This window comes from Eumetopias jubatus, unplaced genomic scaffold (assembly GCF_037043125.1).
Source record: "Eumetopias jubatus isolate StellerSeaLion01/CBP00866 unplaced genomic scaffold, mEumJub1_p1.0 scaffold_9, whole genome shotgun sequence".
NCBI lineage: Eukaryota > Metazoa > Chordata > Mammalia > Carnivora > Otariidae > Eumetopias > Eumetopias jubatus.
The window spans coordinates 87,655,128-87,682,872 of NW_028274815.1; the positions used below are offsets into that span (position 1 = coordinate 87,655,128).

At 36.7% G+C, this 27,745-nt stretch overlaps 1 protein-coding gene across 2 annotated transcripts in view; it reads left to right on the forward strand.

Annotated features, from left to right (window-relative positions):
* LOC114199377 (E3 SUMO-protein ligase RanBP2) overlaps positions 1 to 27,745 on the forward strand; it is an 85,636-nt gene that overhangs the window by 52,255 nt on the left and 5,636 nt on the right. For both annotated transcript variants that reach the window (XM_028091260.2, XM_028091262.2), the window contains exons 18-25: positions 5,391 to 5,526; positions 8,965 to 9,059; positions 9,978 to 14,769; positions 17,774 to 17,944; positions 18,631 to 18,723; positions 19,232 to 19,410; positions 25,141 to 25,345; positions 26,560 to 26,661. In XM_028091260.2, the coding sequence (XP_027947061.2) occupies positions 5,391 to 5,526; positions 8,965 to 9,059; positions 9,978 to 14,769; positions 17,774 to 17,944; positions 18,631 to 18,723; positions 19,232 to 19,410; positions 25,141 to 25,345; positions 26,560 to 26,661 (5,773 nt within the window). The remainder of the gene's footprint in view (positions 1 to 5,390; positions 5,527 to 8,964; positions 9,060 to 9,977; positions 14,770 to 17,773; positions 17,945 to 18,630; positions 18,724 to 19,231; positions 19,411 to 25,140; positions 25,346 to 26,559; positions 26,662 to 27,745) is intronic.

The following is a 27,745-nucleotide window of genomic DNA, read 5'->3' on the forward strand; positions in this document are numbered from 1 at the left end:
TTGGATAAGTTCTTTATAGATTTTGGATACTAGCCCTTTATCTGATACGTCATTTGCAAATATTTTCTCCCATTCTCTCGGTTGTCTTTTGGTTTTGTGGACTGTTTCTTTTGCTGTGCAAAAGCTTTTTATCTTGATGAAATCCCAATAGTTCATTTTTGCCTTGGCTTCCCGTGCCTTTGGTGATGTTTCTAGGAAGAAGTTGCTGCGGCTGAGGTCGAAGAGGTTGCTACCTGTGTTCTCCTTTAGGATTTGGATGGACTCCTGTCTCATGTTTAGGTCTTTCAACCATTTGGAGTCTCTTTTTGTGTGTGGCATAAGGAAATGGTCCAGTTTCATTCTTCTGCATGTGGCTGTCCAATTTTCCCAACACCATTTGTTGAAGAGACTGTCTTTTTTCCACTGGACATTCTTTCCTGCTTTGTCAAAGATAAGTTGACCATAGAGTTGAGGGTCCATTTCTGGGCTCTCGATTCTGTTCCATTGATCGATGTGTCTGTTTTTGTGCCAGTACCGTACTGTCTTGATGATGACAGCTTTGTAATAGAGCTGGAAGTCTGGAATTGTGATGCCGCCAGCTTTGCTTTTCTTTTTCCACATTCCTCTGGCTATTCGGGGTCTCTTCTGGTTCCATACAAATTTTAGGATGATTTGTTCCATTTCTTTGAAAAAAGTGGATGGTATTTTGATGGGGATTGCATTGAATGTGTAGATTGCTCTAGGTAGCATTGACATCTTCACAATGTTGGTTCTTCCAATCCATGAGCATGGAACGTTTTTCCATTTGTGTCTTCTTCAATTTCTTTCCTGAGTATTTTATAGTTTTCTGAGTACAGTTCCTTTGCCTCTTTGGTTAAATTTATTCCTGGGTATCTTATGGTTTTGGATGCAGTTGTGAATGGGATCGACTCCTTGATTTGTCTCTCTTCTGTCTTGTTGTTGGTGTATAGGAATGCCACTGATTTCTGTGCATTGATTTTATAGCCTGCTACTTGACTGAATTCCTGTATGAGTTCTAGCAGTTTTGGGGTGGAGTCTTTTGGGTTTTCCACATAAAGTATCATATCATCTGCAAAGAGTGAGAGTTTGACTTCCTCTTTGCCGATTTGGATGCCTTTGATTTCTTTTTGTTGTCTGATTGCTGTGGCTAGGACTTCTAATACTATGTTGAATAGCAGTGGTGAGAGTGGACATCCCTGCCGCGTTCCTGACCTTAGGGGAAAAGCTCTCAGCTTTTCCCCATTGAGAATGATATTCGCTGTAGGTTTTTCATAGATGGCTTTTATGATATTGAGGTATGTACCCTCTATCCCTATACTCTGAAGAGTTTTGATCAAGAAAGGATGCTGTACTTTGTCAAATGCTTTTTCTGCATCTATTGACAGGATCATATGATTCTTGTTCTTTCTTTTGTTAATGTATTGTATCACGTTGATTGATTTGCGGATGTTGAACCAGCCTTGCAGCCCAGGGATAAATCCCACTTGGTCGTGGTGAATAATCCTTTTAATGTACTGTTGGATCCTATTGGCTAGTATTTTGGTGAGAATTTTTGCATCCATGTTCATCAAGGATAGTGGTCTGTAATTCTCCTTTTTGATGGGATCTTTGTCTGGTTTTGGGATCAAGGTAATGGTGGCCTCATAAAATGAATTTGGAAGTTTTCCTTCCGTTTCTATTTTTTGGAACAGTTTCAGGAGAATAGGTATTAATTCTTCTTTAAATGTCTGATAGAATTCCCCTGGGAAGCCATCTGGCCCTGGGCTTTTGTTTATTGGGAGATTTTTGATGACTCCTTCAATTTCCTTAGTGGTTATAGGTCTGTTCAGGTTTTCTATTTCTTCCTGGTTCAGTTTTGGTAGTTGATACATCTCTAGGAATGCACCCATTTCTTCCAGGTTATCTAATTTGCTGGCATAGAGTTGCTCATAATATGTTCTTATCACATATATCTTCTTTATCCATTCATTTATTGATAGACACCTGGGCTCTTTCCATAGTTCGGCTATTGTGGACATCGTTGCTGTAAACATTGGGGTGCATGTGTCCCTTTGAATCACTATGTTTGTATCCTTTGGGTAACTACATAGTAGTACAGTTGCTGGGTTGTAGAGTAGATATATTTTTAACTTTTTGAGGAACCTCCATAATATTTTTCAGAGTGGCTGCACTGGTTTGCATTCCCACCCACCAAGATAAATGTAGTCTTAATCCCTGTCACCTCTTTCATCCATTCCTTCACCCACCTTCCCTTCGGTAACCATCTGTTCTCTATAGTTGAGTCTGTGTTTTTGTCCCCCCCTCCCCCCCCTTGTTTCTTTAAATTCTACATACGAGTGAAATCGTATGGTATTTTTCTCTGGCTTATTTCGCTTAGTATATACTCTCTAGATCCATCCACATTGTTGCAAATGGTAGGATTTCGTTCTTTTTATGACTGAATAATATTCCATTGTATATATGTACCACGTCTTTTTTTTAATCCATTCATCTATCATTGGACACTGTGCTGCTTCCATATCTTGGCTACTGTAAGTAGTGCTGCAGTAAACATAGGGGTGCATATATCTCTTCGAATTAGTGTTTTTGTATTCTTTGGGTAAATACCCAGTAGTGTGATTACTGGTAGTTCTGTTTTTAATTTTTGAGCAACCTCCAAACTGTCTTCCACAGTGGCTGCACCAGTTTGCATTTCCACCAACAGTGTATGAAGATTCCTTTTTCTCCACATCCTTGCCAACACTTAACTGTTTCCTGTGTTTTTGATTTCAGCCATTCTGACAGATGTGAGGTGATATCTCATTGTGGTTTTGAATTGCATTTCTGTGATGTTGAGCATCTTCATGTGTCTTTAGGCCTTAACCATATTTTTGAAATTACTTGTTTCTGTTTCCTCTACCAGGTGTGAATCCTTCAAAGGGAAAGACTCTTTAATCCAAAACATAGGAGCATTCCTGACATAGAGGTGGTTCCCCAGTGATTGAATTGAACTAGTGAAATAAAACTAATCATACGTTGGTCTAGGAGTTCATTTCTCAGACTGATTGGTTGTGTGTGTCATTTTTTATAGCTAGGTATTGATATGTGGTCTCAGTTTCAAAAAGTCTATTTTTTTAGTACTTTCATAAGAATTTAACTTAATATGTAAGGAAACGGTTATGTATTCATGAGCTTATTTTAGCTGTATGAAAGTAATCTTAACTGTTAGGCTCAAGGGAGCTTTATTTACTTCTTTGGATTTGGAAATACATATAGGTTGTTTTATGCTCATTGGGCAAGAACTAAAGCACCTATACTTTTGAAGTTACAGCAAGGATATCGTGATGTGTGCAGTTATTATAGTGTTATCAGCAATGTGTGAGACTTAACAAAAGTGCTGTTTGGAGGGGAACAAAATTTTGAATTTGTACAAAGATATTGTATGTTAATTTTGTATAACCGTGGCCTATTAATATTACATATCATCTTGGCTTACCTTACGGGTTTAGGCACCCAGCGTTGTATTCTTTGGAAGTGTAGTGGAACATTACTCTGTGTTTCTGAAAAACTGGGTTTTAGTACTAACTGTCACTAATTAATGCTCTTGAGCCAGGCACTTCTTTACTTTTCTGTTTACTTGGCTTCTCATTTGAAATGTGGGACTTGTTGAAACCAGTTCTGAACACATTTTCTAGTTGTTTGAATTTTTTTTTTTTTAAGATTTTATTTATTTATTTGAGAGAGAGAATGAGATAGAGCACGAGAGGGAAGAGGGTCAGAGGGAGAAGCAGACTCCCTGCTGAGCAGGGAGCCCGATGTGGGACTCGATCCCGGGACTCCAGGATCATGACCTGAGCCGAAGGCAGTTGCTTAACCAACTGAGCCACCCAGGCGCCCCTAGTTGTTTGAATTTTTAAGATTATGGTTATAGCATTAATTGCATGTTTAGAACTATAGTGACTACTCAGTTTTTCCAGGTGATTCCATCAGTTTCTTATTTTTTTGGATGTGTAGCCTCTGGGCTAAATACGGTAGATGGATGAATGGGGAATAATTTATTTAACTTGAAAATTCAAGATAGCTTTGATCTCAGTATTTATGGCTTTTGGGAAATACCTATTTGGAACCACTTTTAGAAGGAGAAAGCAGACATGCTGTATGTGTCTGTGACGTCACTTATAGCTGATTGGGTCCCTGGACCCATATACAGATATTTGATACTGTTTTCAAAAATGACTGTTGACTGATACCACTGTAGTTTCTTTGGAAAAAGATAAGTGCCTGTTTTGTAAGGGACATTTTGTAATTTCTGGGGTTGGGGAGGGTGTTGTCATTTAGTTGTCTGTGAAACAACAGAGATCTGGTAAGTAGCCACATAGTTACCATTAGAAAGCAGTGTGTCCTCTGTGTTGGCGGCATAATGGTATTATGAAAACATATTTGGAGTAAAATCTGGTTTGAATTCCAGCTGTGCTATTTCCTGCATCTTTTTTTTCCCTTAAAATGTGAGTTAATACTGCTTATGTGTGTAAGGATTGAGAATTTAAGTAAAATGCCTGGACTATATTATTATATACATAATATATTCTGAGGTATCAGTTATTTTCCCTTTCCTAGTGGATCATTAGAGCATTGAAGGATTTGTAGTGTTTTGTTACATCAGTTGTGTGTAGGTGGAAGGCTAGTATTGGGAGGTAATTTGGAACATTGAGTAGCCTAGATGGACTGGAGAGGAAAGCAGTGATGAAAGGAGGTGCCCAAAGGGTGTTTGGGGCAATACTTCTGAGGACCAAGAATATCAGAGAAGTTTAATTTGTAGGTACTTGTGTTTTTGAACAGGGAGGTGTCTTGGCTAGAACTCAGCTTTAGGGGCACCTGGGTGGTTCATTTGGTTAAGTGTCTGCCTTTGGCTCAGGTCAGAATCCCAGGGTCCTGGGATCGAGGTCCCCCCCCCCCCCGGGCTTCCTGCTCAGTGAGGAGTCTGCTTCTCCCTCTTCCTCTGCCCCTTCACTTGCTGTCTCTCGCTCCCCCCTTTCTCAAATAAATAAATAAATACATAAAATCTTAAAAAAAAAAAAAACCCTCAACTTTGGGAAGATTAATTTAGGCAAGTATGGAGTGGAAATGGAGATGAAGCCATCTAGGAGGTTATCAGTTTAGGTGATAGCTAACTCTAGAATGAATTAGGTAATATACTAAGGAATGAAAGAATGGGAGGAAATAAATTGGTTTTAACAAACTAAGGATCATTTTCTTAAATGAGCACCTGATACACAGATCTTACTGGAATACCGAATCTCTAAAAACACATCATCAAGTATTTAAAGTATTTAAATTTAACATATTTGTTTGCTCTGGCACTGTTTCTGGCATGGTACAGTTGCTTACAGTTGTTTTCTTCCTTCCAACAGAAAGAAATGCAGGAGTTGAAACTACATAGTAGTAACTCGGGGTCCCCTCATCGTTGGCCTGCAGAGAATTATGGACCAGATTCAGTGCCTGATGGATATCAGGGATCACAGACTTTTCATGGGGCTCCACTAACAGGTTAGTTTGAAACTAGATAATTCCAGATTTTAGTAAAATCACTGTACTTCCTCCTCCTTTACACAGATAACTTGTGAACTCACCTTGTCTATATATATTTGTTTATATACATGTTTATACATGTCTGCTTATATGTTTCTTAAGCTGTGCTTGGTATTACTGAGATTTTTATAGCTCTAAGCAGAAACAAAACAAGCTTTATCTGATCCTTTAATACATATGTCAGAGAAGCTGAGGCTGAGGTAGAACTATTCCTGACTTTTGAAAATGTTACCTGATATTGTTGTGCATTAAGAGATGGCTAAATAAAACCTTCTCAGGATTTATTTTGATGATATACTTAAGGTATGACATTCATTTTGAAATACCATGGTCATACAAAGAAGGAAGGAGTTGGAGCTGGGCCATATTGGAATTTGAAGTTGTGCTTTCTAGTACATAGTGACCTCTTGAGTCAGTTTGTGTGTTTGAAATGAGATAAAACTTGCCTCTCATTATTGTGAGCATTTGTGTATGTGTAGGTGTGTTAGAGTGTGTAGTAAACACTTAATGAACCAAGGGTGTCCTGTGGGTTGTCTGTGTGCAAAAGTACTTTGTGCATGTAATTTTCTTTAATCATGGTAACCCAGAATGGTAGATACCATTATGAATTTTTTTTTTTTAAGATTTTTTATTTATTTGAGAGGAGAGCATGAGCAGGGAGGGGAGAGGGAGAGGGAGAAACAAGCAGACTCTTCACTGAACAGGGAGCCTAAACACAGGGCCTGATCCCAGGACCCTGGGATCCTGACCTGAGCTGAAGGCAGACGCTTAACCAACTGCACCACCCAGGTGCCCCATGAGTTCTGTTTTTATAGATGAGGAAATGGGTTTAGAAAAGTTATGTAATTTATCCATTATTGTATAGCTAATTATTGGTAGAGCCGGGGTTCAGACTTCAGTGGTCTTACGATATATTGCCCACAGGCAGCCAGAAGTGATGATACAAACAGGTTTCCTTGACATGAGATAGATTCCAGAAATGGTAGTAATATGCTTTTTTTTTTCTAACTGGTTTTAACCCGGGGAAGATTTAGAGTAGTATGTTCCAGTTTAGATGAGTGCATTTATGTGATGGTCCATCGGGCTGTACTGAAAGCAGCCTCACTATCCTCTTTTGACAGTGTCTTCTAATGTAGGCAAAATAATAGGAAATCTTCGTAAAGTCAGACTTATTAAATGTCATGAGTCATGGATAAATATATGAGATGTGTCAAGAGTTCACACATTGCTCACTTAAAAAAAACCCTGTGCACTATATAGAGCCTGGCATAGAGAAGATAAGTAAACTGGCTAGCCTTTTCTAGGGCTTTTTGAGTGCTGTGTGGAATTGATCATTTGGCACCTTTTGAGTCACAATTTCCATTTCTTCTGTGTATAGACATAAAAGGTCTTCTGGTTGTTAAACATATAACATTCACATTGTCTCATTTTATTCTTGCAATTACCCTATGAAATGTATAGAAGCAGCACATCCTCATTTTACAATTGAGAAAAACGGAGACCCCAAACAGCTGATTGACAAGGTCGCAAAGCAGCTTTGTGGCCCTGAAAGATAGAGAGCTCAAGTCCCCTGTTTTGCATTCCTGTGCTCACAGATTTATTTTTCTTAATGAAAGTAAAAGTATACCAAGATGTTCCTTGTCTTTTTAAAAGAAGATGATTAAAAACAATGATTAATAAGCTTACAGGAAATATTCAGAAGTACTAGTAAACTAAAAACTGTACCACATAGAGTGCTATTAACATTTTTGGAGCATTTCCTTCTGGTCCTTTCCCTTTGTATATGTAAAGAATTTTTAGTGAGATTTTTATCATTGTTATGTTGTATATAGATGAGTAGTCTGTTTTTTAAATATTAGAGTTCTGAGCATTTTTCTTAAATATTTTTAAAAAACACGGTTAATGAATACAGGTTTTTGCATCATGTAGAAGTACTGCAAATTTTATTTCCTTATTATTTCCAGTTTGCTGTTATAAATAATGCTGTGGACACATTCTTAGGATTGTTAGGGTATTTAAAAAATTCTTTTAGGCTGGAAAATTGCTTTCCAGAAAAGCTATGCCAGTTTACACTTTTTTACCACCATTATCTGATAGTGCCCATCTCATTGCATTCTTGCTTAGTGTTACCGATTATCGGTTTCTAAAAACCTTCACCAATTTTTAAAAACAAAAATGGTATCAGTTTTTATTTTTTATACTGGGCGTGTTCAACACTTTATAATCTTTTATATTTCCTGAGTTATCTGTTTATTTGGTACTTTTTTCCTAGTAGATTATTTTTAATAGGTTTATAAGAACTCTTTAATTTTTTTTCACCATTAAGAGTCACTAGTCATGATAAAGTCACTAGTTAAATTTTCAGACTTTATGATTCTTGGCTCATATCCATCAGCTTGTTCTGTGTTCTGTTCCTTTTTTCTCCCCAGAATGTTTCCAAAATAACCATCTTTACCAGGCAGTTCCATTAGTTTTCCAAATTCAAACTTGGGCTTCTTTAGCAATTTTTACTTTTCTAGTCACTGTAAAGAGAACATAAATAGACTGACTAGTCTTTTCTAGGTCTTTTTCAGGGCTTTCTAGAATCAATTGTTTAGCACCTCTTGGGTCACAATTTCCATTTCTTCCATGTCACGGCATAAATGGTCTTTAAGTTGTTTTGTTTTCTGATAAAACTTTCAGAAAACAAATTAAGCTTTGCCATGAACATGAGTGTCTTCTAGTTGTTAGTTTCCTGGTGAAACTCATACAAAACTGATGGAACAAATAGTTTGGACATCAACATTGAGTGTCAGTCATGATGTGCCCTTTTTTTTTAAAAGCCAAGGAACACATTTTGTGTTACCCGTGAGATTCTTTGCATGAATTTACCAGGTGATTTTTGAATGGAACATTTTCAGCTTGAGTTTATAAAATGCAGCCTTTCCGCAGATTTTTAAGGCTCATTTTAAAAACATTACCCTGAGGCCAATCAGATGCATTTTGTTGGTTCTTTAAGTCCTTCCTGTGACTAGTGTATTCCCAGTATTTCTGATGTTGAACATAGACTGTGCTTTCATATCATACCAATCTTTCTTAGAGAATGGACCAAACGCTTTCTTCTTGGCTCCTTTTTTGATACTTGTTGTGAGGCGCTTGTTCTTGTTGACCACTGTGGTGCTGCTCTCTTATTCCTCATGTGTCATATTTAGGGGTTTTTCCTAGTTTGTCATTTGATAATCTTCTTTATGGTATATTTGATGTATAGAAATTAAAAAAAAAATCTATAGTTAAATCTTTCTTTGATTTCTATTGCTTTTGTAATTTATAGTTCTTGCCTAGATAGTCTTAACTGTAGTATAGACTTTTTTAACTGTTTTCTTTCTTTTCTTTTTTTTTCTTTTTTTTTTTTTTTAGTTGCAACTACTGGCCCTTCAGTATATTATAGTCAGTCACCAGCATATAATTCCCAGTATCTTCTCAGACCAGCAGCTAATGTTACTCCCACAAAGGTAACAAAGGAATAATTTATACCTTTATAAATATCTCCTTTTTAATTGTTCAGGCTTCCTTCAAAGAAATTCAAGTAGTAGTTCAGCATTAAACTTTTATGTCCCATAAGATACAGATATTTTAAATTTCTTTCCAGATAAAGAAGTTATGCTTCTTATTCATCTTATTTTTATGTTAAAATAAGTGTGAACATTTAGAATGTTTTCTAAATGGGGGGTGGTGGTGGTGGTGATGGGTCCTTCATCATTTTGTTTTGGCGAAATAGGACTAGAATGGCCTTGCTGAACCACTATGTGGTAAGTACTTCAGGCCAAAGTGGCTATGTAGGAGTCTATTAACAACCATTAATCACAACCATAGTTGAATTATGAAGCTTTGAAGACAGATGGCTTGGGTGAATTTAGACCCTGGCTCTTCTGCTCGCTATGACCTTGGGCAAGTTTCTTAATCTCTCTATGCATTAGTTGCCTCATATGTAAAATGAGGATAATAATCCTTTAATTCATAGGGTTTTTGAGGATATTAAAATGAGATATTATGTAAAGTGCTTAGAACAGTGCCCGGTTGGCACATTAGTAAATGCTCGATAAATGTTAGTCTCCATCATCATCATCATTATTGTTAACATCATTTGACACGTTATTTAGGAATGAAGAAGAAATTTTTTCTATGCGTTTATTGTAGAATTGGATTTTTAACTGTTATTAGTTAAGGCAGTTTTCGTTATATGCCAAGAAAGGAGTATAACTGTAAGTATCTTTTTAAGTAATGTCTTCTCTTAATGCTGTGGTACATACCTTAATGATATCTTTACCTTATAATGCTCATATTTGTGGTTTGTGAGAATTGGTTTGTATCTAGTTATCTGCAGTTTTGTAGACAACCTACCAAAAATTTTAACTTTTTTTTTCTTTTAGGGTCCAGTTTATGGCATGAATAGGCTTCCACCTCAACAACATATATATGCCTATTCCCAACAGATGCACACACCACCAGTCCAAAGCTCATCTGCTTGTATGTTCTCTCAAGAGATGTATGGTCCTCCATTGCGTTTTGAGTCTCCTGCAACAGGAATTCTATCACCCAGGGGTGATGATTACTTTAATTACAATGTTCAACAGACAAGCACAAATCCACCTTTGCCAGAGCCAGGTTATTTCACAAAACCCCCAGTTGCAACTCATGCTTCAAGATCTGCAGAATCTAAGGTTATTGAATTTGGAAAAACTAATTTTGTTCAGCCTGTGCCAGGTGAAGGAATAAGACCATCTTTGACAGCACCTGCACATACAACGCAGCCAACTCCTTTTAAATTTAATTCAAATTTCAAGTCAAATGATGGTGACTTTACCTTTTCTTCACCGCAGATTGTGGCACAGCCCCCTTCTACAGCTTACAATAATAATGAAAGCCTTTTAGGTCTCTTAACTTCAGATAAACCTTTGCAGGGAGATGGCTACAGTGGACCAAAAGCTAGTCAAACCATTGGACCTCGAAATACATTCAGTTTTGGAAGCAAAAATGTGCCTGGAATTTCATTTACTGAAAACATGGGTCCAAATCAGCAAAAGAATTCTGGTTTTCGTCGAAGTGATGACATGTTTACTTTCCACGGTCCAGGGAAATCAGTATTTGGAATACCCACACCAGAGCTGGCCAGCAAGAGTCATGAAACAGATGGAGGCAGTGCCCATGGTGATGACGATGATGACGGCCCTCACTTTGAGCCTGTGGTACCTCTTCCTGATAAGATTGAAGTAAAAACTGGTGAGGAAGATGAAGAAGAATTCTTTTGCAATCGTGCAAAATTGTTTCGTTTTGATGCAGAATCCAAAGAATGGAAGGAACGTGGAATTGGCAATGTAAAAATCCTAAGGCATAAAACATCTGGTAAAATTCGCCTTCTCATGAGACGAGAGCAAGTATTGAAAATCTGTGCAAATCATTACATCAGTCCAGATATGAAATTGACACCAAACGCTGGCTCTGACAGATCTTTTGTATGGCATGCTCTTGATTATGCAGATGAGTTGCCCAAACCAGAACAACTTGCTATTAGATTCAAAACTCCCGAGGAAGCAGCACTTTTTAAGTGCAAGTTTGAAGAGGCCCAGAACATTTTAAAAGCCTTAGGAGCAAATGTAGCCACAACAACAAATCAGGCTATGAGAATTGTAAAAGAACCCACAAGTCATGATAACAAAGATACTTGCAAATCTGATGCTGGAAACATCAATTTTGAATTTCAAATTGCAAAGAAAGAAGGGTCTTGGTGGCATTGTAGCAGCTGCTCATTAAAGAATGCTGCAACTGCTAAGAAGTGTGTATCATGCCAGAATCTAAACCCAAACAAGAAAGAACTCCTTGGCCCACCATTAGTTGAAACTGTGTCTGCTCTTAAAACTGGCCCAGAAAATACTCCAGATAGATTTGCGTCAGTGACTCCAAAGAAAGAAGGTCACTGGGATTGTAGTATTTGCTTAGTAAGAAATGAACCTACTGTATCTAGGTGCAGTGCATGCCAGAATGCAAAGGCTACTAACAAAAGTGGATCTTCATTTGTTCAGCAAGCTTCCTTTAAATTTGGCCAGGGAGATCTTCCTAAGTCTGTTAACAGTGATTTCAGATCTGTTTTTTCTACGAAGGAAGAACAGTGGGATTGCAGTGAATGCCTTGTACAAAATGAAGGAAGTTCTACAAAGTGTGCTGCTTGTCAGAATCCAAGAAAACAGAATTTACCTACTTCTTCTGTTTCAGCACCTGCTTCTTTTAAGTTTGGTACTTCAGACATAAGTAAAACCCCAAAGAGTGGATTTGAGGACATGTTTGCTAAGAAGGAAGGACAGTGGGATTGCAGTTGCTGCTCGTTACGAAATGAAGCAGGTGCTACAATATGTGTTGCTTGTCAGAATCCAGGTAAACTGAGTCTACCCACCTCTGCTGTTCCAGCATCTGCCTCTTTTAAGTTTAGTACTTCAGAGACAAGCAAAACTCCAAAGAGTGGATTCGAAGGCATGTTCACCAAGAAGGAAGGACAGTGGGACTGTAGTATTTGCTTAGTGCGAAATGAAGCAAGTGCTGCCACCTGTGTTGCTTGCCAGAATCCAAGTAAACAAAGTCAGCCTACTTCTGCTGTTCTACCTCCGGCCTCAGATACATGCAAGGCCCCAAAGGGTGGATTTGAAGGAATGTTCACCAAGAAGGAAGGGCAGTGGGATTGTAGCATTTGTCTTGTGCAAAATGAGAGTTCTTCCTTAAAATGTGTGGCTTGTGGTGCCTCTAAACCAACTCATAAACCTAGTGCAGAAGCTCCTTCAGCTTTCACATTGGGCTCAAAAACTAAGTTAAATGACTCTTCTGGAAGTCAGGTTGGAACAGGATTTAAAAGTAACTTTTCTGAAAAAGCTTTTAAATTTGGTACAGCAGAACAAGGGTTTAAATTTGGGCATGTGGATCAAGAAAGTACACCTTCATTTACGTTTCAGGGTTCTTCTAATACAGATTCTAAGTCAACAAAAGAAGGATTTAGTTTTTCTGTCCCTGTGTCTGCTGATGGATTTAAATTTGGCATTCAGGAGCCTGGACATCAAGAGAAGAAAAGTGAAAAGCCCCTAGAAAATGACACTAGTGTTCAGGCTCAGGATATCAGTGGTCAGAAGAATGGTAGTGGTGTGATTTTTGGTCAAAGTGGTAGCACTTTTACCTTTGCAGATCTTGCAAAATCAACTTCAGGAGAAGGATTTCAGTTTGGCAAAAAAGACCCTAATTTCAAGGGATTTTCAGGTGCGGGAGAAAAATTATTCTCATCACAAAGTGGTAAAATGGCTGATAAAGCCGACATTTCTGCTGACCTTGAGAAAGATGATGACGCCTATCGGACTGAGGACAGTGATGACATACATTTTGAACCAGTAGTTCAGATGCCTGAAAAAGTGGAACTTGTAACAGGAGAAGAAGATGAAAAAGTTCTTTATTCACAGCGGGTAAAATTATTTAGATTTGATGCTGAGATAAGTCAGTGGAAAGAAAGGGGTCTGGGGAACTTAAAAATTCTCAAGAATGAAGTCAATGGCAAACTGCGAATGCTGATGCGAAGAGAACAGGTACTAAAAGTGTGTGCTAATCATTGGATAACAACTACGATGAACCTGAAGCCTCTCTCTGGGTCCGATAGAGCATGGATGTGGTTAGCGAGTGATTTTTCTGATGGTGATGCCAAACTAGAGCAGCTGGCAGCAAAATTTAAAACACCAGAGCTGGCTGAAGAATTCAAGCAGAAATTTGAGGAATGCCAGCGACTTCTATTAGATATACCACTTCAGACTCCTCATAAACTTGTAGACACTGGCAGAGCTGCCAAGTTAATCCAGAGAGCGGAAGAAATGAAGAGTGGATTAAAAGATTTCAAAACGTTTTTGACAAATGATCAAACAAAAGTCACTGATGGAGAGAGTGAAAGCTCTGATGCAGGTGCTGCCAGTGCCTCTGATACAACCAGCAAGCCAAACCCTGAAAACACGGGGCCCACACTGGAGTGGGACAACTATGACTTAAGGGAAGATGCTTTGGATGATAGTGTGAGTAGTAGCTCAGTACATGCTTCTCCATTGGCAAGTAGCCCTGTGAGGAAAAATCTCTTCCGCTTTGGTGAGTCAACAACAGGATTTAACTTCAGTTTTAAATCTGCTCTGAGTCCATCTAAGTCTCCTGCCAAGTTGAATCAGAGTGGGACCTCAGTTGGCACTGATGAAGAATCTGATGTTACTCAGGAAGAAGAGAGAGATGGACAGTACTTTGAACCTGTTGTACCTTTACCTGATCTAGTGGAAGTGTCCAGTGGTGAGGAAAATGAACAAGTTGTTTTTAGTCACAGAGCAAAACTCTATAGGTATGATAAAGATGTTGGTCAGTGGAAAGAAAGAGGCATTGGTGATATAAAGATTTTACAGAATTATGATAATAAGCAAGTTCGCATAGTGATGAGAAGGGACCAGGTATTAAAACTTTGTGCCAATCACAGAATAACTCCAGACATGACTTTGCAAAATATGAAAGGGACAGAACGAGTGTGGGTGTGGACTGCTTGTGATTTTGCAGATGGAGAAAGAAAAGTAGAACATTTAGCTGTCCGTTTTAAACTACAGGATGTTGCAGACTCATTTAAGAAAATATTTGATGAAGCAAAAATTGCCCAAGAAAAAGATTCTTTGATAACACCTCAGGTTTCTCATTCAACCACTCCCAGAGAGTCACCATGTGGCAAAATTGCTGTAGCTGTATTAGAAGAAACCACAAGAGAGAGGACCGATTTAATTCAGGGTGATGACACAGCAGATGCAACTTCAGAAGTTGGAGAAGCATCTAGCACATCTGAAGCAACAACAAAAGCAGTGGTTTCTCCTCCAAAGTTTGTATTTGGTTCAGAGTCCGTTAAAAGTATTTTTAGTAGTGAAAAATCAAAACCATTTGCATTTGGCAACAGTTCAGCCACTGGGTCTTTGTTTGGATTTAGTTTTAATGCACCTTTGAAAAATAGTAGTGAAATTAGTTCAGTAGTCAAGAGTGGATCTGAAAGAAGAGTGGAACCTAATTGTGAAGAGTCGAAGAATTCCAATAGCCAACAATCTTCAGATGGCAAAGTCAAAAATCTTTTTGCTTTTCCAAAGGAAGAGTCCTCAACTAATTACACATTCAAAACACCGGAAAAGGGTAAGCACTTAGTTTTTAGTATAAGCAGAATTTTTCGTCCATTGATTTGTAAATATTTTGCTTAATGCATATATTCTTTGTAGGATACTAATGTTTTAGTAGAGGTTGGGTCATAAACAGTGCTTTGTCAACAGTAAAAAAAATAATGGTACAGATTGTTTTTCTCCCTAAATCTGTTTCCCTGTCACTGTTTAAAACAGCAACAGATAATGTGTGTGTAAGTTATTTAGGAGATCTGACTAACGAAGATATTGTATCATGTTTCTTGCAGAGAACAAGAACCTAATACAGTACCAAAGTTTAGTGCCTCATGTAGTACTTGATTGAATCATGAGCGTTAGCTCGTTTGATTTTTTTTTAAGTGTTCATTCTTCAATGTATTATTCTCTTGTCACTCAAAAAACATGGTACTGAGGTGTTTGTATGTTATATAAGGTAGTCTTGCCACTATTTATTAAATGAGCAAAGAATGAAACTTCCAGGATAAATGAAGATGTAAGACAGCCAAATTGGTATAAATTGAAGGACTCTGGCTTTTTATATTTTAAAATCACATTCACTTTGATTCTCAAAATGTTCAAAAATTAAATACTCTTTATTTTCTAGGATTTAATTTTAGCCTTTTTAAATCTAATCCAATGGCTTTTTGGACGAACATCCCTTCCTCACAGCCTGAGAACAAAGGTATAGAGCTAGTATTCTCAGTATGAGATGACGTCAGTTTTTTTTTTTTAGCAGCTGGTAGTACTTAGCAAAGTAACTGGCTGTATGAAATTAAGTACTTAACACTAAAGTGTGCATGTTAAAAGAATGTCTGTTTAAACAGGTACTTTTTTTGATTGGTGGTGTATAACACCCTTTAATGCTGTTTTTTTTTTTTAATTGGATGACATGTTTTCTCACTATTGTACATTATTTTGAGGTAGATCCATGTGGTCTTTACCTTTCGCTGCTTTGTACTTCATTATTCTATTATTTTCAACTCTGCTTAATGAAGACCTGTGTTTTTTCTTTTTTCTTTTTTTGACCTGTGTTTTTTCTAACATTTGTCTTTAGCCAGTAATGTCTGCTAGCATGTATACACATGGAACAGAGTTTCCCTTTAAGGTTATCCTTTTGGACAGGGTTTAGAAAGATATCCTATTTGAAAGTCGATGCCATTTTTAACAGCCACCATTATATACTTGGTATGTTATAAAAGTAAATTGGTATTAGAGTGGAATAATAGGAAGTGGGGGTTCTGTTGAGGACCTTCAAGATCAAGGTTAGGGAAATAAAACTATTAGTATTTAATAACGTATCTTGAGCTATGTTCAATGATAAAATGACAATCCTTGATTGCTAAAGAAGCCTTTAACCCTCATTCTTAAGGATGTATTCTTTGGGAAATTATGTGAAAAGTGTGGACTTTTTCCTGTAAATGACATACACTTGCATGTACATTCTGGGACCCTAGCTTAAGAATCCCTAGCCTAAGAGCAGATTTATCAGTATACTACTGTAGGACAAAGAGCTTTATTCTGTTTCAAGTCCAAGAATGTCGTGGTCCCAAAGGACCTTAGAGATGGAGGTTTCAGACATGAGGAAACTGAGGCTTGGCCAGGCTATCTGAAATGCCCAAGTTGTCTTTACCAGCTAATAGCAGAATTGGAATAAGTGTCTATATCTTTCAGTATTGCAATTGATACTATGGTTTTCTGATTAAGGAGAGTAAAAGGCAAGTTTAACATTGTAAAAGGGCTCTAGTTCTCTAGATCACATCAAATATGACCTGTGTATATAATTTAGAATTTTCTAATAGCCACATTAAAAAATAGAATAAAAAGAAACAGGTGAAAAAAAGCAGATGAAATTAATTTTAATCTATTCTGTTACATTATATCTGAAATACCATTTCAAGTTCTAATCAGTATAAAAAATAATGAGAAACTTCATATTCTGGGTGGTTTTTTTTTTTTTATACAAAGTCTTCAAAGTCCACTGTATTTTTTTTTTAAGAGGGGGGAGAGAGAGCCAGCAAGAATGTGCTCACAAATGGGAGCGGCAGAGAGAGAGAGGCGGAAAGAGTGAGAATCTCAGCTGGCTCCTCACTGAGTGTGGAGCCCGACACAGGGTTCAATCTCATGATCCCAAGATCAAGACCTGAGCCCAAATCAAGAGTTGGGCAGTTAACCAGCTGAGCCACTCAGGTGCCCCCAGTGTGTATTTTTATACTTGGAGCAGGACTCAGTTTGGACTAGCCACATTTCAAGTGCTTAATAGCCACATGTGGCTAAATACCATCTTGGACAGCACCAGTTGGTACATGATTTGTTTTATCTGTTCCTTTTGCCAGATACTCCTCTTTATAGACCGCAGTGTATTGTATGAAGAGTCCCTTTTTTCTTTGTGTTTTGCTTTTTCTGTTGCTGTTTTTCAGCTATAAAAATCATCTTAGATTCTTACAGCATTACTTACCCCTAGGATAACAGTGGTTTTAATTTAGTTTTATATGTTACCATGCTTGGAAATAGGCAAAACTGGATGTAACTCTCATCACCCACCATCCTTGGCAATTGTTAACTTTCCTTGTAGGAACTAATCAAGGTTAGCTTTGCATTAGTTTTATATTTATACTAATCTTTGCTCATAATTTCTGTAAGTTTTTTCAGTTGCAAATGCATGGATATTTTGCTAAACTATTGTTTAGTATGCCAAATATCGTTACGGCAGCACTATTTAAATACCTTTTACAATTATAGCCATTAATTGTAGTTTTTTTCAATGATCATTGAGTAAATGCAATATTTTTTTGGTTTTAAATAGATTCTCTGTTCACTAAGGTTTTGACAGAACGTTAAACCAGGTTTCTAATTATTTACAGAGCTCTGTCCACATCAAAGTTTGTGTTTTCATCACTATGCTATTTTAACCTAAAGATAAGTTCTACGGTTTTATTTTCAGCTAGGATATTGATGTTAATACCTATTTAATATCTTTATAATTTTTTGGACTTGCTTTATAGCAAAAGAGAAGGAAAAACCTGAAGATCCTCCCTCAGATGATGAAGTTCTCATTGTATATGAGTTAACACCCACCCCTGAGCAAAAAGCTCTTGCAAGCAAACTTAAACTTCCTCCAACTTTCTTCTGCTATAAGAATAATCCGGATTATATTAGTGAAGAAGAAGAGGATGGTAAATCTTTTGTTATTTTAAACACATTCTTTTTATGCTAATCTTAGTAATTGGCGGGGGGGGGGGGCGCGGGGGGTATGGTTAAATTATTTTAAGCCTGCCTCTTGGAACCCATCACTGCTGTCCTTGTAGGTAAGATGTTTTTCCTCAATGTATGTGTTGCACATAGTCAGTGGATGTAATGATTGAAACAACTGCATTTATTAAGTGAGGATTTTGTGGATGGCTACTAAAAGTTGAACAGGCATTTTGAGAATTGAAAGCGATCCTAATTTCCCTGTTGACTTAGAGGGATGGGAGAGTAATGAGGCAGATGGGTGTTTGATGATGGAAAACTTGGTGAGCCAGATCAGAGTCTTTTAGCAGGGGTGTTCCATGCTCAGAAAAGTTTTAGTAGGACCAGTTGAGTTTAGTGGAGTAGAGGATTGGGTTGTGGAACATGGAGATAGGAAGATGAACTAAAATGATACAGTACAGTAGCTCAAACAAGAGGAGAGCCTGAATGAAATTTCTGTAATGACAGGAGAGGCATTAGGAATATGGAATTGGCAAAACTGGATGTTCTTTCAATGTGGGGAGTAAGGGAAAGTATGAAGTTGAAGGATAATTCCTAGATTTCTGGCTAGAAAACTTCCTGAAACTTACTAGAAATTCCTTTTGTTTAATAAAATCAATTATACTTTAAGATGAAGATTTCGAAACAGCTGTCAAGAAACTTAATGGAAAACTATATCTGGATGACTCAGAAAAATATAGACCATTAGAAGAAAAGCTAACAGGTATGTTAAAATTACTAATTATAATGCTTTTATAAATTTTATTCATTCGTTCATTCGCGGGGGAGAGAGATAGGGAGGGGGAGGAGCAGAGGGAGAGAGAAAATTTTAAGCAGGCTCCATGCCCAATGCGGAGCCTGATGCGGGTCTCAATCTCAGAACTCTGAGATCATGACCTGAACTGAAATCAAGAATCAGACACTTAACTGAGCCACTCAGGTGCCCCACTAGTTACAGTGTTTTTAAAAAATCTTCTATTTAAAAGGAATCTTTTAATCTGATCATTTTTATAATTATCAGTTTTACCTATGTACTATTCCTCTCGTGTTTAAAATATTTGAAAATAATATGAAGTGTAAAACATTGTTTTCTTGGTGATTCTTGTTCTCCATTACCCCTCATAAGTATTGCTATCCTGGTCTGTAATCTGTATATTATATTGAGAACCATTCTTGGAGAGTAGTTGGACTTCTTGTAACTTTCTTTTGCTTGGGTTCTGTGGGCTTTTCAGATAATGAAAAAGAATGTGTTATTGTTTGGGAAAAGAAACCAACAACTGAAGAGAAGGCAAAAGCAGATACATTAAAGCTTCCACCTACATTTTTTTGTGGAGTCTGCAGTGATACTGATGAGGACAATGGAAATGGGGAAGACTTTCAGTCAGAATTTCAAAAAGTTCAGGACTCTCAAGTAAGAGAATCTGCATTATTTTTTTTCTGGTTCAGTTGCCTTTGTTGATGCAGTGGACTAGAATGTTCTTACCAAATGGTAATAATGTGGCGAGAAAATGGATTAGGCATCTACCAATCAGCTTTGACCAGAGGAGGAGGAATTTTGTTCTACGTCGAGGACTGTGAAAGTTCACCCCTATGTGTATGTTGGATTTTTGTAGGGATTGGAGAGATGGACTGAGCAGATATCCCTAGGAGTGTTTACTTCACAACTAAGAATGATATTAAGTAATTCATTTTTCATACAAGTTAGTTTATTCTGTGGTGGGCAGAGTGGATAGGAAGTAACATTTGAGACCTAGTTCCTTTGGCTTATACCTTGCTTTGTCAATTTCATGATTTGATTCTTAGCTCAACTATGGTGATATTTTTAATAGCTATCAACACCTTGGTTATCTTAGTTTGTATTCCACAGAAAATAGAAGACAAGGTCCCTGTCTAGTAATTGTTTACAATCTAATATTGGCATGTATTCAGAATGTTCCTGCCCCCTCAAGTAATACTGTTTGTTTGTTTGTTTGTTTGAGAGATGGTTAAAATGAAATAGAGTTCTAGAATTAGTTACAAATGTAGTGGTTTATTTAAAGGACATGTGGCTAGAAAGAGATGTGGTGTAACACATGGTCTGACTCTTAAGAAATTTATTGTCCTTCATAGTCTGAGGAGTCTAGCTGGTCACCTAGAATGTGTAGGTTTAAACTTAATTCATCAGTACACATACAATTAATGGCCCTCAGCTGATGTAACGATACCACTTTCTCATTTATAACCAAATAGATTTATTTGTGGAAATCGGAAGTTTTTGCAGCAATGGCCTATGTTCAATCTGAAGTGTATTTTAAATCACTTAACAGTTTCCCTGGACTCATTGGAAGTATTTAATGGCTGTTACTCTGATTCCTAGCTGCTAGAGGCTTTATCATGTAGCTATTCATTCAACAAGTACAGTATAGTCTTATTAATAAAAATTTGAACTATACAAATTTAAACAGTGATTTAAAAATGGCCTCTTATGTGCAACACTTATTAGTTATTGATTTAAAATTTACTTACTTTAAAACTTTAAAACTGAAAAACACTTTTGGTACTGATGCACAGATTGAATTATACATCATTCTTTTTCTACCTCGTGGTGCCACTTTAGCTGTCACACAAGGACTTGGTATATTTTGTCAGTATTTTGTGAACCACGCTGTTTACAGGAGTTGAAATATCTTATTTGAGGTGACAATTGTGTTATTTTAAAATATTTGTCATTGTTATAAATTAAAATATCCTGTAACAGTATGACAGTGTTCATTAAATAGTGGTAGTAGTGGCTATCCAAAAATACTTTTGGTACCAAAGTTAAATATGATAAATCTCTATAAAGGTTGGAAAAAAATGCCACAGTAAAGTATACATTTTGCAGGAGAGCAAGTACCCTTTGATACACAGAGATGAAATAGAAAACCAAAAACCATTAAAGCTAAAATATGCTCTAAGAGATGTAGATTTACACTCTCTCTGAATGCGTTGTTCCTGCTCTACACTCAGTTTAATTAATTTTGAATATGATATCCGTTGCATAAAATGCGTAAGTGTACTCTGTTTATAAGTGTTTACTGTGAGCTAGCGCTATGCTGACAATTGGGGGGGGATATAGTATTGAACAAAATGGAAGTAATTTGATATGTCTGTATTGAGTTTTCCATTCAAGGACTCTAAGGCGAGGATACGTTAGGAGCTGAATTGAAACCCTTCCCCTCACCCAAGCAATCTGCCTACTTTTTGGGGGTAACATTTATTGTGATATAATTCACATACCATACAATTCACCCATTTTAAAGTATACAATTCAGTCGTTTTCAGTATATTCACATGGTTGTGCAGCCGTTACACAGTCAATTTTGAACAGTTTCATCACCCCAAGAAAATCTCTTAACAGTCACCACCCTTCCCCATTTCCCCCCAGCTCCTCCAGCCCTAGAAACCACTGATGGACTATCTCTATAAGTTTGCCTGTTGTGGACATTTCATATAAATAACTCAAGATGAATATGGCCTTTTGTGTCTGGCTTCTTTAACTTAATGTTTTCAAGTATATCTACATTGTAGCATATATGCATTTATTGGTTTTTATGGCTAAATAATATTCATTTGTATGGATATACCACATTTTATTTATCCATTCATCTGTTGATGGCCATTTGGGTTGGTTTTACTTTTTGGCTATTAGGAATAATACTGCTATGATAGCATAAAACATTTGACACAAACATAGAGTGAATTTTCTTTTCCTTGTGTTTCAGGTATGTTAAGGACTTGTTTCATTTGTACTAATTTTTTTTATTTATAGAAATAAAATTCACTTTTTTTGTGTATGTGTATGTGTCTCTGCTTTCTCTGAGTTCTTACACATGCCTGAATTCTTGTAATTCCCACGACAGACAGGATATAGAATAATTCCAACCCCCCCAGATTTCCTTCATATTGTCCTTTTGTATTCAGATCCTCCCCTACCCATATCTTTTAGCAACTGCTGATCTGTTTTCTGTTTCTGTATTTTTGCCTTTTCCAGACTAACATATAAATGAAATTCTACAGTATATAATCTTTGAACATGGCATTTTTCACTTAGCATAATGCCCTTGAGATTTGTCCCAAGTTATTGTGTGTAGTAATAGTTTGTTCCTGTCTATCCCTAAGTAGTATTCCATTGTGTGGATATACTTCAGTTTGTTCATTGATCCGTGGAAGGTCGTTTTCAATTTATTTTGCTCTTTTTCTAGTTAAAGTGGAACCTTAAATTACTGATTTAAGACCATTCTTCATTTCTGGTATATTTAATGCTGTAAGTTTCTTTCTAGGAACTGTTCAGCTCCATCCCAAAACTTTTACTATGTTCTATTTTTCATTTTCATTCAGTTAAAAATATTTATTTTCTTCAGGTATTCTTTTGATACATGCATTAGATAGTATGTTGTTCCCAAATATTTGGTGATATTCCAAAATATTCTGTTAATTGATTTCTAGTTTGATTCTGTTATTGTCTGTGAACATATTTTGAGTAATTTCAGTTCTTACAGGCTTAATGAAAGCTGTCTTGGTGATTGTTGTGCACTTGAGAGGAATGTGTAGTCTGCTCTTTTGGGGTAGTGTTCTGTTATTTAGGTCAAACTAGTTGATGCTGCGTTGTCCAAATCTCAATATATCTTTGACTAATTTTTTGTTTCCTTGTTCTTTTTATTACTGAGAAGACTGTTGCTAGGCATAATTGTAGATTTGTCTGTTTCTCCTATTAATTTTTGGTTAATGTACTTAGTTAGAAAGTATTCCCTCCGCTTCTGTTTTCTACTGAAACCTCCACTGAACTCACTACTGAAACCATTTGGTCCTGGAAGGATATTAATTGATTGATGATATATTTTCTTTAATAGATGTAGGCCTATTCAGATTATCTATTTCTTCTTCTTTGAGTTTTGGTAGGTGTGTCTTTCAAGGAATTGGTCCATTTCATCTATGTTACCAAATTTGTGGGTATAACTGTGTTCATGAAATTCATTAAAATTTATTACCCTTTTAATATCCATCAATTAAAAGTAATAGTGATGGCTCTTGTTTCATTTCTTTTATTTATTTGAGAGAGAGATCATGAATGGGGGCGGGGGGGGCAGAGGGAGAGGGAGAAACAGACTCCCCACTGAGCAGGGAGCTGCAAGAGGGGCTCAATTCCAGGACCCCAGGATCATGACCTGAACCAAAGGCAGACGCTTAACCGACTGAGCCACTCAGGCGCCCCTTGTTTCATTTCTAATATTAATAATTTGCATCTTCTTTCTTGTTTTTGCTGCTAGAGGTTTATCAGTTTTTATTGACCTTTTCAAAAAATCAGCTTTTGATTTTGATTTTTTTCTCTATTTCCTGCTTTATATTTGATTTATTTTTTATGTTTTAAAGATTTTATTTATTTGACAGAGAGAGACACAGCGAGAGAGGGAACACAAGCAGGGGGAGAGGGAGAAGCAGGCTTCCCGCCAAGCAGAGAGCCCGATGTGGGGCTCGATCCCAGGACCGTGGGACCATGACCTGAGCCGAAGGCAGATGCTTAATGACTGAGCTACCAGGCGCCCCTAATTTCCTGCTTTATTGATTTCTGCTATACTTTTCATTTTTTCTTCTCTTCTTGCTTTACCAAGACAGCCTTCATTAAGCCTATAAGAAAAATTACTCAAAATATGTTCACAGACAATAGCGGAATCAAACTAGAAATCAGTAACAATATTTGGAATATCACCAAATATTTGGGAGCAGCATATTATCTAATGCATTTATCAAAAGAATATCTCCAGAAAATAAATATTTTTAACTGTATATTGCTTTTCTTTCTCTAGTTTAAGGTGGAAGTTTATTGACTTTAGATCTTTTTTTTTTTTCTTGAAGATTTTATTTGAGAAAGAGAGGGAGAGAGAGAAGCAGATTTCGATCTAGGATCCCTGTGATCATGACCCGAGCCAAAGGCTCGGTCTGCTTAACCGACTGAGCCACCCAGGCGCCCCATTGATCTTCTTCTTAATATATGCATTCAGCACTATAGAGGTTTCCCTTCCTCGCTTTTGTTGCATTTTATAAGTTTTGATAAGTTGTAGTTTCATATTTATTTAAATATATTTTTAGCTTATCTAGAGACCTTCGGAAACATGTATTATTTTAAAAACAGTGTGTTATTTAATCTCTAAATATTTGGGATTTCTCCAGCTATCTTTCTGGTAATGATTTCTAGTTTAATTCCTTTGTGGACTGAGTATACACTTTGTATGATTTCTGTTCTTTAGAATTTGTTGAGGTGCGTTTTATGGGCCAGAATGTGGTCTTTTTGGGGTAAATGTTCATGTGAGCTTTCTGTTATTGTATTTTTCAGTTGTAAAATTCCCACTTGACTCTTTTTATACCTTTTTTTTTTTTTTTTAAAGATTTTATTTCTTTATTTGACAGAGACACAGCGAGAGAGGGAACACAAGCAGGGGGAGTGGGAGAGGGAGAAGCAGGCTTCCCGTGGAGCAGGGAGTCCAATGCGGGGCTCGATCCCAGGACCCTGGGATGGGATCATGACCTGAGTGGAAGGCAGACGCTTACGACTGAGCCACCCAGGCGTCCCTACCTTAAATTTTTTTGCTGAGAACTTTTCTTTTGTTTTAAAGAATATGTGTCCTTATATCCTGGAACATTGCTAGAATCGCTTCCTTAAAGTTTTTTTCTGATCATTCAACACATGGATCATTTCATGACATCCCCCATCCCTTGGTCAAGGAGAGTGGCTTTTCTTGGGACTTTGTTCCATCTTTGTCATTGGCAGCTTCAGTTTTGGAGCTGCTCTAGCACCCAGGCTGGAATATAGGTTGGCAGGGAAGGAAAAACCCTGGAAGGTTCTTAACACCAAATTATACCTTAAGTCTTGGGGTTCTTAATCCTCCTGCTTTCATCTACCTTTCAAAGGCTTTTTATACTTGTTTTTTCTGTTTCAGTCCAGTTGAGTTGTAGGTATTGGGCAAGATAGGATGGAGCGTGGAATGGGAGAGAGAGGGTGAAGTGTGCTTATTGCATTTTGTCCAGAATGCCCAAGTCCTCAATTTCTTTTAAAATAGGGTATGTGATCCTTTTTGTCAATCAGTATTTAATAGCATAGTTATATGTTACTTCCTCTTTGCAGAAATCCCAGAATGAGGAAATAACTAACACGACTGACAGTGTGTATACAGGTGGGACTAAAGTGACTGTACCATTTTTATGTAAATCTGAAGAACCTGATTTTATTACCAAATCTATTAGTTCACCACCTATTTCTTCTGGAACTGTGGACAAACCTGTAGATTTGTCTACTAGGAAGGAAGATGATGCAGATTCTACGAGCCAAGGTAAAACTTGATATCTTTCCAAAAACCTTCTAGGCATACATTACATAAGGTATACCTACTTGTATGTTTGAGAAAATAGACTCAAATGTGAATTTTAAAAACTCCTTTCCCTTTAAAACACATTTTGAAATTTATAAAGGGGCATGAGATATTTGTAATAACCAGAAAATCATACTGCCTTGTCAACAAAGATAATTAAACATGTATTTTTATTGTTAGAATTGTAGTTATTAAGGAATATGAAGCATTGTGACTCTGACCTTTTTACCTGAGAATAAATGACAGTAGTTTTGCTTATGCGGAGATTTTCTTTGTGAAAATGGTGCCATTTGCATATTTGAATTATCATTGAAGTATATTAAAATTTGTATATGAAGTAATTATAGATATTACAATAAGGTGGTTAAATTTTTATGATACTACAATGTCTTTTTCTCTACCTGCTTCATTAAATTAATCAGTTACAGTAAGATCTGATATGCTTTCCTCCTTGTTTTTTCATTTCAGTTGATATTAGAAGAGGGGGAATCTTTTATAATTATATTCCTTTATAATTGCTTGTCTGTATTACCTAATTTGTTTCAGAAGTAGTCTTGAATGATGCACAATTACTACATCATTTATAGGTACTTGAGAGTCTTCATATGTTAGAAGAGGAAGTAATTTCAGACCTAAAATCTCATATGTTTTCAGATGATGAAAGTAAGGCTTAGGACTCTAAGAGATCATGTAGCTACACATTGTCAGAATTAAGACCCCCAAACACCTGGTGACCAAAGATAAGTAAGACGTTCATTTTTTGTGAGCTTATTTAGAATAGAGAATAGAAAAATTCTTTATGCAGATCTTTCCTAAAACCCTACCTGTAAATGAGTGATAGTTTTAGATTATAGAAGACTCTGTAAAGCAGAAAGTGTATAGCTCTATTATCAGGCTCAGTATAGATCTATATCTCATTTTTAAAAAAGATTTTTGGTAATCTTTTGGTGTAGTTTTCCATGAGAATAGTACCTGTACACTTAATACTGAAGAAGTTCAAAATTGGGTGTATTTTGTAACTTTTCTTTAGAGAAATAACCAGGAGACAAATAATGCACACCACACACCCAACCCCTTTGGTATAGTATAGAATGTCCCACCCCCATTCTCTCTGGGTCCTTTGATGTTCAGTATATATTAAATGAAATATTAAATTACTCTTTTCCTTTTGCCAGTGGAAAGCAAAACAGTTTCATTTGGATTTGGAAGTAGCACAGGACTGTCATTTGCAGACTTGGCTTGCAGAAATTCTGGGGATTTTGCTTTTGGTTCTAAAGGTAAGATCAGGAGGAGAGAGTTTAATGATGTTACAGAATGAAGCACAACTGAAAGAATTAGTCCTTTGCCACAGTATTGAACTAAGTTGGACATTTCTTTCCTCATCTCCACCTTCCATTTTGTTTAGGGTTTTAATAAGGAAGGGCTTCTATATTTTACTATTATTTTTGACATTTATTAATATAAACCATAAGAATTTTCTCTTAATTCACTATAAATCCTGTTGGTAGTCTTCCTCATCCTGAAATATAGAACCACCTTTCCAGTTTTGGAATTACCTTGATTTTGGTGCATTGTTCTTTTAATTATGTTTTTGGATTTGGTTTTTGTTAATATTTCAAGATTTGTGCATCTGCATTTTTTAAGGGGATTTTATAGTTTTCTATTTTTCTAGTTTCCTTGATCGAGTTTGAACATAAGGGTTGTGCTAATTTATCATGATAAATTTATGGTTGGTGAGGTTTCCCATCTTTTTTAGTGGTTTTCTGTTTTTAGTGCATTTTGTATCATTTGTAGAAAATAATACATTACTTGATTGTTTCAAGTTTATTGGCATATTACTTTCTCATTCTTATAATGACTTTCATATATCTGATATATGAAAGCACCTAAGTTGCTTGATTTATGGAATAAATTTTATTGAAGATACATACTTACATGATTTATCTAATTCCGAATTAAATCCGAATAGTGTTATTCCCTCCCATATGCTTACACTTCTTTCACAGCACCTGCCTCTTCCAGAAGCACATGTAAAACTTTCAGAAATTACCTTCAGGTATTTTTTGTTATGCTGGAATTCATAACTTCATTGATGTCAAGTTGCTTTATTTTTTTAATAAAGATTTTATTTATTTATTAGAGCATGAGAGGGAGGAGGATCAGAGGGAGAAGCAGACTCCCTGCTGAGCAGGGAGCCGGATGTGGGACTCGATCCCAGGACCCGGGGATCACGACCTGAGGCGAAAGCAGCCGCTTAACCGACTATGCCACCCAGGCGCCCAAGTTGCTTATTTTCGTTTTAATGTATAGTAGCCTGAAGTCAGAGGATAATAAAAGCCCTATAGTGGATATAGTTACCCA